Raw genomic sequence first — 16,559 nt, forward strand, 5'->3', positions numbered from 1 at the left:
GTTGATATTCAGAATTTGTAAATGTTAGCATATTTTACTGAAATTGCCATGAGCCCTGAGAATGGAAGTTACTTCTTAATATTTAGAAAAATAATGAGAATGGTATCCTGTTTTGAGCTGGAGAGCTCAAATCTTGGACCTGCATGCTCCAGTTCAAGGTAGTAATAGTAGTCAGCATAAATCCTATATATTTTTTCTGGAAGACTACTAATAAGGGCAATGTGCTGGTTCTGCTGAGTTGCTCTGATTCAGTAGCTTCTGTTGTATGGCTAATAATCTTAAAGATCACATATCTAAGTAAATATTACTTTATTCTGTTGAATGAACAGAATTGTTTTAGGAACACTTGTTAGCCTATTGAGGATACAATGAAAACTTTTTGCTAACTCCTCCATGCAAACAAGAGTACTATTTACATAATGAACAAAAACTTCTTGGTATTCTTACTGTTTTACTCTTGAAATGCCTGTTGTATTAGCATTGAAAATGTATGATAACGTATAATATTTCTGTTTTGCTCAAACTAAGATGCTACTTGCAGAATTACAAAAGAATTCTAGTCCTTTGTTTATCTCTTTCCATAAAGCCTACCTAAAAATAATTCTGATGTAAAAGAACACAGTTTGCAATACTGAAAATAGAATTTTACAAAATTTTTTGGTTCTTGTATGCAGCCTAACAGTCACTGCAGGGGTATGCACATTTTGGGGGAAGTAATCCAGTAAAGTTTCCAGTTAAGAAAATAAAGGCTTAATTCACTTGAAACAAAAGACACTCTCCTATTATTTTCAGTGGGGTTTAATTATGGTTTTGTTTCTGTCTGTTTTGCTAGTATATTTCAGCGATGATTCTAAGATTAAAGCAAAAAGACTGATATATTATAGACATCAGAATAATTTTCCTTAATTTTTTTTCAGACCTCAGATAAGAACTGGAATCCGTGTTTACATGATGAAACTGCCAAGTTGTTCTACAAGGTACAATATAAACTGTATGCTAAAGAAAGTTATTATAATACAAGCTACTTACTAATTTAAGTTTCATGTACAGAAAGTGAGGTCAAGAAAAGTTATAACTCTAGGCACCTTCCTGTTTCACAGACTATAGTCTGTGAGGAGCATTCTGAATAATTTCATTCATCCAGACTCTGTGAAAGCCAAATTATTCATTCAGAATTTGTAGGTGGTATTATTAATGTTTCATTGTATTTTCAGCTTGTACGACTGGATAATCTTTTTGCATATTGGAATGTGAAATCTGAGATGTTCTATCATGGCGGTTATGATGAATCTTTGGTAAGCAAGGCATGTGATAATATACCTGGTATTCTAGTTCATATCGTGACATGTTCAGCATGCTTCACATTCAGTTCTACTTCCATTTTTGTCAATGGCCCATAAAATTGTCTTGTTAGTAATGACTCTTTTAGGAACAAAAATAGTGAATGTTAAAGGCTTTTATGTAACTGAAGTACAACTTCACCCATCTGCAGGAGTTAAACAAAATGTCCTTTGTCAATTATAAATTATACAAAATACACTATCGTTTCACTGTTCAGTCATTTAATTTAGCTAAAATGGTAGTCCTTTAATAAACAGATGTTACTATGTTTTATCTTAAAGCAGAATTGTTTTGAACTGTACTCTGTATCAGAGGGATTATCTGAAGCCCATATTAATATGTAAACATTTTTATATTTTAGAAGTTTATCATGAAATGCAATTGCAGCTTGTTTTTAACTTTATTATGTGTGTAGGTTAACTTAAAACAGGGAGTTGCCTGCCACAATGTGATCCCAGAGGGTTATGATTTTGGTAAGTGGTGTTATTTCATTTGTATCTGTAACATACTTGTATGCTTTACTTCAAATTTTTAATATCTATCAGAGTTCTCTACCTTGGCTGTTATTCAAAAATCATAGTAAAGAGTGCAGTATGGTTCTTTTACAGAAATAACTGTCTCTGTTATTGAGTACTGTGCCCTATTTGTACTTTTAAAAAGGCTTTGATAGAATATGTATCTTGAGTTACATATGTGTTATGTACACTTTCATCTAATGTCATAAATCCTTATCGTTCACATCCATTGATTTTAAAAAGTTTAGCAACGATCTGTGCATCATGTAACATAAATCAGTTTGGTACGAATACTGATGGCTTCGGGATCATGTACCTTATGCAAAGTGTATCTTTTTCATTATAAGTAGAAACAGTAACCAAAACAGCAAGTCTGAAGCCTCCAAAGTTTTTCTTAGTGTTGCCGTGTTGCAATTGTACTTCGAGGCTTGCTTAGTTTATTTTTAAAGTTACATTTGCTTAGCTCAGAGGTGCTGGTTGTTTACTTTTCATTGTAGAGAAGACAGGTGAGCTTTTTTCTTATGTGCCTCTGTGTGATTTTTTTAGAACCTGTTTAGAAGGCAGAATAGCTTTTGAAGCGGCTTGTCCTCTAGTAAGTGCGTCCTCAGTTATTATGGGTATGGTTAAAAAGGGCAGTGTTAGTTTTACAGGTTTTTTTTTTTCTTACTACCTTTGCCTGACAGAGGAAGCCTTCTGTGCAGATCTATTCAACCACCAAAGAATTATTTAACAGTTTATTCTGATTCCTTATCTATCATTTTCAGTAGCTAACTTTGACTCTTTTTACAAGAAAGAAAAATACTATTTTAGATGAAAACAGGTGCAGACATCCTCTGTTGTCAAAATCCCTGTATAGAAGTCCAAAATAGCTGAAAGCAAAGTTCCAGGACTCGGGATTTACACTGTTAAAATTCAGCAGTGCCGTGAGAGATGAATATAGATATTTTAAGATTTATATCATGCCAATGTTCTGTGCTAAATGAAAAAGCAGGATCTTTCAAAGTGATTTTCTAGATTGAAGCCTGGATAGGCAGGTAGTAATTACAAAATTTTCTTTTGTCATTTGAGCTAAATGCAATTATGTATACTTATATAGAGTAAAAGAAATTTAAGAAGCTAACTGTAGGGAGAAATTAATGGAGATCAACTATGCTTCCACATAAGATTTGTGGAAGAAAAATTAAACTATATTTCTACAAGAAACACTGGGCTTAAACTGAAACAAAGTTAAACAGTATCTCATCTGGAAAAACCTCCTATTTCTACAGGTATAAACCTATCTGTGAATTTAGAATATTTGTTATTTAGATGATCTGTAAATATTTGTGTTGAAATCAAAGGAGTTTTCCATAATAAAAATATGATTTATATGAATTCAAGCAATATACTAATTCTCGTTGTTGTTACTTGCTAAAACAGCTGAAAAGTTGAACCAAACATGATTGCTGAAGGCTATATTGAATGCCTGTTGCTGCCAAATTGATGAGGAACAGATAAAACATTTCTGCTCTGAATATTTGTCTCATGTTCTTGTTTCACCTTGTGCTTAGCATATAATTGATTGTTCTATGCTTACTTGGACTTAGAAACAGGAATGCTTGGTTTTACAAAACCATTGGCATGATTAGAACTTGTCAAACAATTCAAAACATCAGTAGCATAAAACAAAAGTAAATTTTCCTGTTTCCTTTTAATGCGCTAAGTTTTTGGAAAGTCTACATTAATGGGTAATCTTGAAACATGGAAAAATTCCTCATGATAAATTAGATTGTTAATGCAAACGCACATTGCTTAAGCAATGCTTAATAATGCATAATGTTATGAATAGCTTGTATCATAGCAATAAAACTTAAATTTGTTCCAAATATAAATTATTACTTGAAGCATCTGCCTTGTGATATTGCATATAGAAGTTTTGTGAAAATGTTCTACTTGTAATATTGCCAGTATGAAAATGGAAATTGAGTATTGTTTGTATTATATTTTAAGCTATATTGATCACGTCTTCGCATTTTAAAGTCTATCATTTTTGAATGAATGACCTGGCATAACCTGAGTGGCTAATATTATATATTATTAGTGGCAATCTTAAATAATTTAATTGCACTTTCTTGTGTTTTTTAGTATTCCGCCCAATTTCAGCTAAAGCCAAACTCCTTATGAATCCTCGATCAGACGTTGACTTTTCAACACCGAAAATGGATTTAGATGTAAATTTACAGGATATAGCTGTTGAATTCAATAAGCCGCAGGTATAAACTGCTCTTTTGAAATTCTATGTAGTGTGGTTAAAAAAAAGTTAGTTTTACAAGAATAACAAAAGAAATAGACTGAAATGTTAAAATGCAATGGGGTGTTTTCATTAGTCTTGTTTTTCTTTGTGAGTTATTTTCTCATAAAAGAAAAATCTGGTTTATGCTGTTCTCAGAAAGACAATAATAATCTGTGTTTGGAATTTCTTTCAGTACTTCAGTGTTATGGAGCTCCTTGAATCTATTGATATGATGACTCGAAATCTGCCATATAGGAAGTACAGACCTGATGTTCCATTGCACAACAATGCCAGGACATGGTAGGAGTCCTGAGACTTTGAAAACAATTTGTTAGTTGTTCATTTGAGATGATAATCTGGGGTTGTTTCTTGTTTAAAGAGGTTAGCATTCATTTCCTCCTGAAACTAAGTCCTCTGTTTTGTTTTTTTGTTGTTCTTAAGCTGTGAATACTAAAAGACATTTGAAAGGCAAAGACACAATATTTGAAAGCTTGCATCTGCTGTCCTAAATGCACCTATTAGAAACTTAAGTCCAATAATCTTTAAATATCTTAACTCTGTTTTGATGAATGAAATTTCATTGTGTGTCCACTGTTACAAGAATACAACTATTATCTAAAAATAGATAAACCTTTTAAATATGGATGAAAGTCAATAGATTTCTTTTCAAAAGTTTCCCTGTAAATATGTTTAGAAAATATATATCTGCGTGTGTGTATGTATATATACATATATAAGTATATACACACACATATATACATACATATGTTATAAATGTGTATATATGTACACACACACATGCATACTAGTGTGCACTCTTGTAGAAAGCTTCAATACTTTCTAGGTTTAGGAAATAGCAGTCTCTCAACTTCGGATGGAAAAAAAATTAAAATCCTTGGTTTCTTCTATTGAACAGATGAGGGATTTCACTCTTTCACAACTTGAAGCAGTATTTAATGGTAGTCTGTGTGGCTCTAGGTGTCTTTTCAATATGCCAGCAGAAAAGCATACTTCATTTGTCCTTGCTTTTAGGTGGAAATATGTTATTTATGGCATCCTTGAAGTAAATGTTCAACCTAAGCTCCAAATGTGGTCATGGGAACGTATTCAGCACCATAGGAAACAAGTGAAGAACTACAAAGAGATGTATAAAACAAAGATAACATCAAAAAAACCCAATGAAGAAATCTTAAAATTGTTGGAGGTTAGTTGGCTTCCCTTAAAGGTTTAAATGTTGTTGAATGTGAAATTCATTCATTCATCTTGCTATCTTCTTTAACATCAATGTTTGCACATTCCTAAGTTAGTACTAATTTATACTAAAACTTTTCAGTGGCCTGATGTGCACTCTCAGTACCTTTTTCTGTGAACAGTCTTAATAAAGGTATTAGATCTTTTTTTCATTAGTAACTACAGTGAAGAAAAGCTTAAACTGGTGTGTTTTTCTTTTGTAGATCTATTTAAGTTTTTGTACTTGAGCAAGTTGTTTTGGTTCCATTGAAAGACTTATGTACTGTCTTTTACTGTAAAATTGTGTGCTTTGAAATCTAACCAAATGAAATTTTCAAGAAAAAAAAAATCTCGCTTCCTTTCTAGGAATTTGAAAAGGCCTTGGATATTTTCAACATCACGCTAGCAAGGCAACAAGCAGAAGTTGAGGTAAAGTTTCATTATTTAAGTAATCAGAAGAACATCTGTAAGATGAGATTGTGGACATTTTAGGTGCATTTTAATTCTAGCCTTTAAATTATGAATTTTAGTCTTTCTATTTTCCTTGTATCACACATTATTATAAGGGATAGTTAGTTTCAGCCTGCAATCAAACAAAAACTAAATAGCTTCATAACCTGCTCTTTTAGATTAAGTGATTGGGGATAAATTTCTTCTTATTTTTGGCAAGAAAGAGCTACTGTGAAAAAATATGGTAGAAGATTATAAGGTAATTCAAGTTGGAAGCAACTATGTCCATAACTGACAGTTTTAAGGCTTTTGTTTTTTTTCCCCCCGCAAACAGCAATATAAACTTCTTTAGTTTATTTCTTTCCTTCTTAATACCCTATTATGTAGTTGGAACACCTGTTTATATCTAGTATGTTAGCCCTTTGTTACTATTTGCAAATATTATTCCAAATGCAGCAAACGCAAAATAAATTTAAATAGGTAATCACAATAAGGCAAGATAATGTGGTTTTAAAAATAGTCCCACTTTATTTGTTAGATGTGTTTTTTCTTAAATTAGTATACTGCTTAGTTCTCAACATAGTGTCTGGGTGTCTTTCCTGGAGGCTGAAGTGAAAACTGCATAGACTTTCTGAAATCTATGAAGGGGGTTTTCTCCATTAATAATCACCGTGACTAAAAGTTAGCAGCATGTGAAGCTTAGAATCTGAAGTTAATGTGTTGATAGTTAAACTTCATGAACCTGAACAATCTATTATCATAATGCCTGAAAGAGACATTTCAAATTGTGTTGTGGAGTGTATTAGGTATGATATGAGAGTTCCCCACAGAGTGATTGTACACATACATATGTACTCAAAAGAGGAAGAAGAGAGTTACATTGTCTCTAAGTACAATTATTACCAAATTTCTTTTTTCTCTTCTTCTAGATTCTCCAAATTTCTTTTTTCTCTTCTTTTAGATTCTTTTTTTTTTTGTCTCCTTGGGAAAAGTTGAATGACTTACGGGTTTGTTCTGCCCTTTTTGACTGCATCGAGGAAGTGTTGGTGTGTCACTATATCCTCTAGATAATGTTACTGTAAAAATTTTCTATTTGAGTGACATTGCAAATGCCTACAGTGTAAATTTGCTTAGAGAAAATCTGTTTAAAAGAATTTAAACTTCCATTTCTATAGATAGATCTAAAACTACTCAAGCAAGTTTTAATGTGATTTACAAATTTACCTTTTGCTTTTTTAATCTTCCTGATTCTATACAATAGCAAGACAGAACACTTTAATGCATCTGTGGAACATTTATTAAACTTGAATAAAGATTACCTCAGAAAGTTAGCTTAATTTGGTGCATTAACAACTAAAAAGTGAAAGGGTTATTTCTTATTATTCATTAAACCTCTAAATAAACATAAATAGAGCTACATTTTGGTTCCTGTTGAATATCAAATTCAAATACTTGAATATCAAATTAAAATATTGTTGGCTTTTACTCTGTACACATGAGAGAAGCATCACAAAAATCTTATGCAGTTGAAAGATTAACAAAAAAAAAACAAATTTTGGGGTGGTCAGAGAACCCTAACTCATTTTTATTGTATTTATGAAAATGAGGTAGGAAAAAATGATCTGTTAATAACCTCCTGAGAAGAATTTCTCCTGTCATCAGACTGTGGTGACACACCAACAGCTGCTGATGATGTATTTTCAAGTTAACTGGGAGAAAGATAACGGTGACCTTTATAGATGTGTCACCTAGCACTTGCTGTTATAACTTTTCTAGTATTAGAGTTGTTTGCATGCAGATCTTGGAAACTTATCATCGAGAATCACTGCTTTGCTTCTGTGATTTCAATTCTTATAGTAGATCTTATATTAACTGGTATTCTTCAGAAACAGTAATAAATAGAATGATCACTGGCATCAGACAGAATGTTTCCTAGTTGTTGAAATAGTGGATGAGGGAGCAGGCAAGTGTTTTCCTTACTGTTGTGCCTGCATGTATCATATTTATGAATGGTTTTATATATTGCTCAGAGCAAATATTTTGTTATTAGAATAATAACTTCATTTTATTCCTTTGGACATCCATCTTGAAATTAAAAATACAGGGACCATTTAAAATCTGGCCTATGCTAGCTATTTAACTGCTTAATTATGTAACTTTAATGACTCTTTTTAAGAGCATTGTTTTAGTGTAGAGCACTACAGCAAGTTCTGCAATTTTTTTTATGATCTAGATTGTAAAAGATCTACAGAGATCTAGAGAGAAAGTCTGCCATGTTATTGTAGAAATTTTCATTGATTTAAAATAAGTCAGTTTTTGCTTGCTGTTTTTGTTCATAAAGGTGGTTGATTTTGTGCAAGTGGAGAATATTCTGGTGTTGCACTGCGTATTTGAAAAAACTGAGAAGAAATAAACTAAAAAATAATTATTACTTTTTTAATGGCTGTTATATGATGTTTTGGAGTGTTAGGGTATGTCTTGGGTCTATGTTCTTTGTATTTGTCTAATATATACAAAAATAAATGAATAATTTGTATATATTTCTTAATTTCAGGCAACTAAAGCTGGATTAAAACTTTACAGACCAGGAGTAAAACAAGATGATGAAAATTCTGGTGGCTGGTTTAGCTGGATATGGGGCTGGTCAGGTGAAAAAAAGGACGAACAGAAACAAGAAGTAAAGGGTTCAAGTATGTTCATTCATTGGTGTTTTTCCTATTATTACAAATTACCTATTAGAATAATTGTTCTTAACAGTGAAATTTAGGATTTTTATAATGTTTTTATTTTCTCTTAAACATATTGCTGATGAAGTTGTTAACTGCATGTCACAAATGCATCTTGCTTATAATTCTTTCCATAGTTCTTTCTGAACTGTCTTAGGTTGTATTTCTCCTTTCCCAGTTTTAGCATTTGCCTGCATAGTGTGCTGAGTATGTGGATTTGAAGAAAGCGCTAAAAATAGTGGCAGTCAATGGAAAGCAAACAATTTTACTTCCATTCATTTTACAATTTGGTTATTTTATGCAGTGTATAACAGTGCAATCCACTTAAATGAGTAAAAGCTTTGGAATACAGTAGGTAAATCAAAAAAGTTGGGATAATTGTTAACAAACTAGAAATGGAGTAGTTCAGAATAAAAACATAACCATGTTTTAAAACAAAGTTTTAGGAGACTTACTAGTTAAGACTTTGTTTTAAAACTTTTTTTTTTTGCTTTCACTAACTCAGAAAAATGTTGACAGTATCTGTTGTAAGTCAGAGTTATGTGCTGATATTTGCATTTTTCAGATGTGCATATTGTGTTTAATTAACTTACAATTTGGCAGGTCTTGAAGAGCTAATGACACTTGAAGAGAAGGCTAAACTTTATGCAGCAATAGGATATAGCGAAACAGCTGTGGATCCAACACTTCCAAAATCAGTAAGTCATAATTGACTACGCTACCAAACAATAGATAGTTTTATACCAGAAGCCAAAATCTAAAGATGATAGGAAATCATTTTTAAAGTTTAATCTCTTTAAGCTCTGTCTTTCTCTGTTTGAATAATGCTATGGCACTTTTAAATTAATGTATTACCTGCTGCCTTTGCACAGAAGAGCATCCTTAGCTGAATATTGTCATACTGGAGTTTCAGGAGCATTGTAGAGCTTACTTTGGATACTCTGAAAAAGTTCAAAATGAAAATTTGGATGTTCAAGCTAGAATAAAATCATGTAGATAGTATTTTGTTGTTTTAAATTTGAATGATAAGCAATATGGAAAGGGATGATTGGAGTGGGGGAGAGGAACATCTTTGAACCATTCAGAAAATGGTCTAAGTCATTTTTATATGAGATATGATGCACAGTGCAATGGACTGCCCTTCCAACTCTGTGCCAGGTGCCCTTTATCTTAAAATATGGAGTAGAGGCGTTTACATCAACGACATGTTTGGAACAATAGTCTACTCTTACCTTTCTAACTCTGCTTCTTCCTAATAACTATTTGGGAATGACTTTTCCACCAGCTATGATACAAGATATTTATAACACTAGAAAAATAGTTTCAAAACAGTATTTGTGGTTTTCATCTCTTCATAAAATGACTTGAAATGTATATTGTATTTTTAAATTCACTGTCATTGTTGCTTTTCCTGTTTATCTAGTATGAAGCCATGAAGTTATCTGTGAAGTTATTAAGTATGTCTATATCAATAAGAGAAAATGAGCAAACACCTGAGCTGGTAAAATTTGCATTAATTGATTTGAGTACAGTATTTACCCAAAGACCTGGTGCACAAGCAATAAGGTGAGCTTTCTCTGTCAACTCTGTTCCTTGTGAAATGTTGATGATATGTAATAGGCTTTTTGAGATTATGCCTAGACTATGCCTATAGTTGTTTGTAATTGATGTTTAACTTCCATTTTATACTGTCATTTGTTGTGCAGTCTAGCAGTCGAATCATCCTGCAACTGAAATATAAAGAGAATGGATATTGTTTCCATGATTAAGTTCTCTCTATCTTCAGGAATTTCTGTACCAATACAGAATACAGGTTTTTCTCCTTCTTTTTTCAGTTTATCATTGTCACTACAAGCAGTAGAGCTAGCTTTTTTTCTTGACTTAAAAAGAAAATCTGTTATTGTTTTGGAAACTTAATCTGAGCTAGGTGACCTGCTAACCACTTATATATAAACACAGAACATGACTGAAAAGTTCATGTGTTGAGTTTTTAGATTTGCAGAAGGAGACCTATACCTGATGATCTTGACTTCTTTTTGTGTTCTCACAGTAGAGGATGGAAAGCGATAATGGGTGAAATATTTTATTTTCATTTCAAATATGATGACCTAAAAATTCTGGGAAAGGATAGCCTTCCTATTTTAAACCTTGTCCTCTCTGCTTTAGGGCATATTAGTATAACCTATTGAAGACCCTGAGGCACTATTGATCCTGCTGAATTTTATGCAGAATTTTGTTATTGTTTGTTATTGTTGTTGTTTTAAGTTCTACTTGCAGCTTTTCTGTTTATATTTATGCTATCCTTCTGACCAAAAAGAAGGAAAATGCTACATCTGTTTAGTGAAACGTATTTCTTTGAGTGCTGGGGGAGAAAGATCTCCAACTGAAAGCTGTTACAAAGGTAGACAGGGTGATTGGGGAAAAAAAAATCCCAAATCCAGAAAAATTCTCCAGATGTGTCATGAGCAGTGAAGCTATTAGTCTTGTGCTCCTCTTGTGGTATTTCTTTTATTTCTCTGCACGGAAACCCTTCCCTTTCTTTGCTGCATGTCTGTTTCCCAGAATAAATTCTGTGCTATCTAATTCTTGAGCTCATTCTACAGCGTTTCTGTTTGGATCTCTATTCCCTACCCTGACACCTGTTTTCATGAAACATATATAAGGAGAATAACTTGAACGCGCTTTCTCATTTAGTTAAAGGTGGGTAATAGATGCAAAAGTTAATGAAATAGGAAACAGGTAACATACTAATATATGCCTAATATATTCTTAAACTAAGCTAGTTATACATGTCACGGGGCAAGGATATATTTATTTTGCTTTCAGCTGGTTGCTTATACTCTTATCATGTAATTGCATCAAGCGAGTTATTCAAATGTAATTTCTATGCTGTTTACTTTTTTGTACAGATTTGAAACAAAAATAAGTTCACTTGAAGTTACAGGCATGTCACAGGAGAAATGTACACCCTGTCTGCTGTCTTCTCGAACAGTCTATTCAGATAATAGTACCTCACTCTTGAGCATAATGTTTGAGACTAATCCTTTAGATGAAAAAGCAGATCAGAGGCTTAGAATAGAATCACAGCCATTGGAAATAATATATGATGCAGTAAGTAAATGTTTGAATAAATTCTAAGTTTTAAAAAATATTATGTAATCATAAATATGTCATTTATGATTGTTCCTTTATTTTAACAGAGGACAGTAAATAATTTAGTGGATTTCTTCAGGCCTCCAAAAGATGTACATTTGGAGCAGTTGACCTCAGCAACTCTGATGAAGCTTGAAGAGTTTCGTGAGAAAACATCAACAGGCAAGTACTGCGTGTTCTTCTGGTTGCACACTTTTAAATTCTAGGAATATGAAATTACTTAATATCCTTCTCTACAGGGATACGTGGACCCAAGTCATGGTTTACTAAAAGAAAACTTCAATAGGTTGAATTCTTTAATATCATTATGAAGCACTTGTTCTAGGTATTGGATAATTTTATGTCTGTATCTTTTTCAGCTTTATAACTTTCTTTATAAAATATGCCCCATATCCTGAGGTAGTGTTTCAGAAATGATACTGTTGAACTTCATACAGAGTTAAAAATAGTTTACTTTCAGCTTTTCTGTGTTTTTGTTCATCTGCACATCTGAATGACTTTAATTGTGCCATACTCTTGAGCTGCTGATACTGAGATATTGGTCCTCTGAACCTCCTAAATCCTTTTCAACGTTGTTGCTTTTCCAGACACTGTCCGGCTTTTGTAGATGTTTTCCATGTTCTTTATTCCTCAGTGAATGTTCTTTTTTTGGTCTGGATTGACTCAGATCGAGTCATATAAGCTAATCTTTCTGATTACCAAGTACTCAGCATTGAAACCATTCCTCTAGTTTTCATGTTATCTTAATTTTTATCTCTAGAGATCTTGTATTTCAACACATGAATGAAAATGGTGAATTCCCTTGGGGCTACCTTTGAAATGTGTGAAATGAACCTGTTTGGATGAGAATGGTTGAGGCTCTGTAGACCAGAGATGTCCAGCTCAGCATCCTGAACCTAAGCGGGAGAGGATGCTGAGGGAGAAGATTATATATATTAAAATTCCTTTTTTTAGGAATTATTGGATTATTCCTACCTCATTTAAGTTTTTAACCTGTTAATATTTAAACTATACATTTTAAAAATCAAAATGCTCTGTGCTAGTGAGTGAAACATATTACAAAAACTCAAGCATACTATGTGTAAGCAATTGCTTTTATCAAGCTAGCCTCGTGAATGAAATTGGCATCAATTATATTTCTGTTCTTTAGTTCTTCATTGAATGAATTTTGTGTGAAATTTTATACTGTTTTATTGAGGATTGATGTCAGATTAACCAGTCTGTAGTTAGGTGGATTATCTTGCTTGTCCTTCTAAAGTATTGTCATGGTAGTACATTTCCCACAGGAAAATTCTCCAGCACTAGTTTATCAAGTAATTAATGTCAGGTCAGAGGTATCATCCAGTCTTGAGTAAGAGTTATCCAAGCCTTCTTGTTCTGAAAATATTTATCCATATTAAATGTTATGTAATCTACTAATTAATTGATGATATACTGTAGTAGTGTTTATCCATTAAAGAGCCATTAGCGATACTGAGTATATTGATATCATAGTTCATTCCTGAAATTAGCTTCATAAAAACAGCTGCTTAAATGTAATATGTTTGGTTTTCTGCTCATCAACAGTGAACGCTGGTTCAGATCACAAAAGATTCAGTATCTTGTGGAAAAAAGTCCATAAAAATCCAGAAGTTATTCCACTCAAGAATTAAAAGCCTGATCATAATCTCTAAAATGTGTTATAGATTGCTTATGAAATTTAGTCTGAGATTCAGAAAGTTATCAGGGGATGAAGACTAATCTCAAGTGAAATATGAGTTCTCCACCTGCAGAATATTCTGTTGCAAAGAACTATCCTAATTTCAGAGAAAAACAGAAAAAAAGGCCCAATATCAATACAATTGTGTTCAGACTTGCAGCCCTCTCAAGAAATAAGTCTAATGCTTGTCTTTAGAGCAGTAGGAGATAGCTGAGAAAATACTGGGGCCCTGTGAACTACAGAAGTCAAGGAACCCACTACCCCAAAATAGGAATGATTTTCAGCAACACTGAAAGACATTACAAAAAGCATGGTTTTCCAGAGTTCAATTTATGGACTTATCTGGGTTCTATTGCCAGTTGAAGAGGAAAGAATAAAAAGCTTTTTTAGAATTTCCTATGTTACTCTCATACAGTTAAGCATGAAAAACTAAAGAAGTCTTAAAATGAATTGGATTAATAAAAAGTTTATCTTGGAAATTTTGGAATATGGTTGCCATCCATATTCCCTAGCTAGCTTCATTGACTAAACTAGCTAGCTCTCCTGTGGCAGGATGACTGTTGATAATATTGGAAGAGTTTTAACAGCTTTCATCCTGATTACTTGAATCGATCAACAAAGTTGCTTGTATATCTTGCATGATAATATTATCCTGTATTCTGAAATCTAAGCTGTTTACACTCCACTCTTGCTCCTTACGCATGTGGGTGTTCTGCAGTCTTATGTTGTCGTCATCATCATTTATTATCTCCAGTTTTTGTGGTATCCTCACATTGCCCATGGTAAATACTTAATGGGTTATGGCTGCAGTATAAGGCAGTTTTCAGTAAGTAAGTACTATTTGTACTAGTTGAAGTAAGACTATTTGTTCCTCTTCAGAAGAACAAAATCCAGAATTTGGTCTCAAATATCCTGACAGTCTGAAGTTCCTGACCAGCTGATTTATTTATTTATTTATTAATAGAACTTGGTAAGACCTTGTACTTTCTGGTCTTGAAGTTGCAGATGCAGATTCAGTAGAATCAGCGTGAACTTTATCTCACAACACTGGTAGTTTGGTCAGTGTGGTTGGTCAGTCTCCATAACAGACCTTTTGAAACAATCTAGTTTGTGAATCCGCAGAGTTAGCACAAATTCCGGTTCTTCTCGTTTCATCGCTGCTTAATATAAAATTTTTATTCAAATTACATATGTTGTATTGCTGTTTCTGCTTGTGAATTAGCATTATTCAGCGTCATCGTGCCATCTGTTCTTGGTGCATCTTTAAAGACTGTCAGAAATTGTTGGTTCAAAAGAAATCTAAAATGCATCTGCACCTGTAATTAAACTTGGTATGAGTAATAAGATGTCCATAGCAGCAGTGGGAGATGAAAGGAGAAACAAAAACGTTTTCGTGCAGAAAGAAGTGGTTTGCTGAAAGAGATGAGTACCTGTCTGTGCAGAGTGCAGACAAGTAGGAAGTGTATGCACACTCTACACAGTATAGGAAACAGTGAGCGCTGTATTGAGTGAAGGTATAGATTATGATTTTTAAATTTATTCTTCACATTGAATTGTTTCAGCTTCAGATGCTAGTGGTCTTGCTGAAAGAAAATTAGTTATCTAGCGTTCATAGTTCATTTAGACTTTTAATTTCTATTATAACTTCTTTTTATTTTGTGGCTTCTATATATTATTACATATAGAATCCATATATATTACTCAGATTGTGTTTACCGATTTTATTATTTCAGGTTTGTTGTATGTTATTGAAACCCAGAAAGTTCTTGACCTCAAAATTAACCTCATGGCTTCATACATCATTGTTCCACAAAAAGGATTCTATGACTGTACATCAAACTTACTGCTTTTGGATCTTGGTAGTCTTAAGGTATGTAGGTACATAATGAAGTAACTTACTAGAAATGATAGGCTTTTTTGTAACTTCCAGTTTGTTGAATTTGTATTTTACATAACTGGTTAAGTAAATGTTCGTCTTTCAGTTTACGTATTAGGTTTTTATTTTAAATTTGCTTTCCAGTCAAGACTAAATTTAGTGAACTGTTGTGAACAGATTCTTTCAACTCGAAAGAATTGTTAGAAAATGGTGCTCCCCCAAAATAAAACACCTGTTGAAGTTTTGAACAGTTATGTGAAAAGGTTTGGACAATTCTTTTGTCTTAGAATATAAAGTAGTAAAGTTTTTACATACATACACACATACATGGTTAAATGATCTTCTTATTTTTAATATTACTCCTGTCATTGTCTTTTTCTCATTCAGTTTTCTTTAAAGTGAGGAAAAAGTGTAAACATTAGTGATGTACAAAATAACTTGGTTAAAATTGGAGCCACTTTGGTCTGCATTTTTAAGACATTTATACAAAAGAGAAGTTGAAAAGGTAGATTAGTAGCACCTTTAGAATGATACTTTAGCACTAGAAAAACATAGAAAATACTGTTCCTACATGCAAGTGTCAATCTTCTTACTCATTGATAGACTTGTGTCCTTGCAGGACAAATTCCTTCGCTTGTATATTGGCAGTTTAATTTTTGTTGTTATCAGTACTCTGGGTAAGGATGATTCTGCTACTTATTATTTATTTAGATTGCCTTACACTCTTTTTTATAAGATTGTGCTTCAAAGCTCAAAACCTTACTAAAGAAAAAGTTTTCTATGTCTCTATCACAGGCTGGGTTTCTGAGGACACATTTCAGTTAGAGAATTTCAGGTATTCAAAAAGTAAAATTAGTGGAAAATGTTGTTTTGTAGATACTAAAATAGCTCAAATTTTCAACCATTTTACTGAAAAGCTCTAGCAGAGTTTTTAGTTTTTGTTGGGTAGATTATTTACTTCAGTGACTGGAAATTTGACCTGGTGATAGGGATGCTCTTCTGGATGCTGATGATTATTTGGGGCTTTACAGAGTTTGGTAGTTAAGCTGTATATCAGTTGTGTGCTTCAGACAAGCTCTGTCCCAGAGCTCTAAAAGCTGAGGACAGCCTTTGCCAGTAGTCTGGCTGGTCTGCTGCCAAAGAATGTCTGTTGCAGCTAGCTCACAAACAGACAGTAATTTAACTGCTCTTTTCCCGGAAAAATACTGCTACCTGGCCTTGTCTGAAATGCATAGAAACGCAATATATACAGAACATAAGGAGGAAGGAGCTTTAGGGATTGGTAGAGGGTAGAACC

The 16,559-nt window shown here is 33.0% G+C and overlaps 1 protein-coding gene across 1 annotated transcript in view; it reads left to right on the forward strand.

The window, feature by feature from the left end:
- Positions 1-16,559, forward strand: part of VPS13A (vacuolar protein sorting 13 homolog A) — a 124,575-nt gene that overhangs the window by 12,678 nt on the left and 95,338 nt on the right. Inside the window, exons 8-20 of the mRNA XM_067315406.1 lie at positions 918-977; positions 1,215-1,295; positions 1,757-1,814; positions 3,981-4,108; positions 4,322-4,428; positions 5,161-5,332; positions 5,725-5,787; positions 8,363-8,498; positions 9,138-9,232; positions 9,958-10,100; positions 11,444-11,645; positions 11,735-11,849; positions 15,120-15,256. Coding sequence (XP_067171507.1) covers positions 918-977; positions 1,215-1,295; positions 1,757-1,814; positions 3,981-4,108; positions 4,322-4,428; positions 5,161-5,332; positions 5,725-5,787; positions 8,363-8,498; positions 9,138-9,232; positions 9,958-10,100; positions 11,444-11,645; positions 11,735-11,849; positions 15,120-15,256 — 1,497 coding nt within the window. The remainder of the gene's footprint in view (positions 1-917; positions 978-1,214; positions 1,296-1,756; positions 1,815-3,980; positions 4,109-4,321; positions 4,429-5,160; positions 5,333-5,724; positions 5,788-8,362; positions 8,499-9,137; positions 9,233-9,957; positions 10,101-11,443; positions 11,646-11,734; positions 11,850-15,119; positions 15,257-16,559) is intronic.

Source organism: Apteryx mantelli, chromosome Z (assembly GCF_036417845.1).
Source record: "Apteryx mantelli isolate bAptMan1 chromosome Z, bAptMan1.hap1, whole genome shotgun sequence".
NCBI classification, from domain to species: Eukaryota; Metazoa; Chordata; class Aves; order Apterygiformes; family Apterygidae; genus Apteryx; species Apteryx mantelli.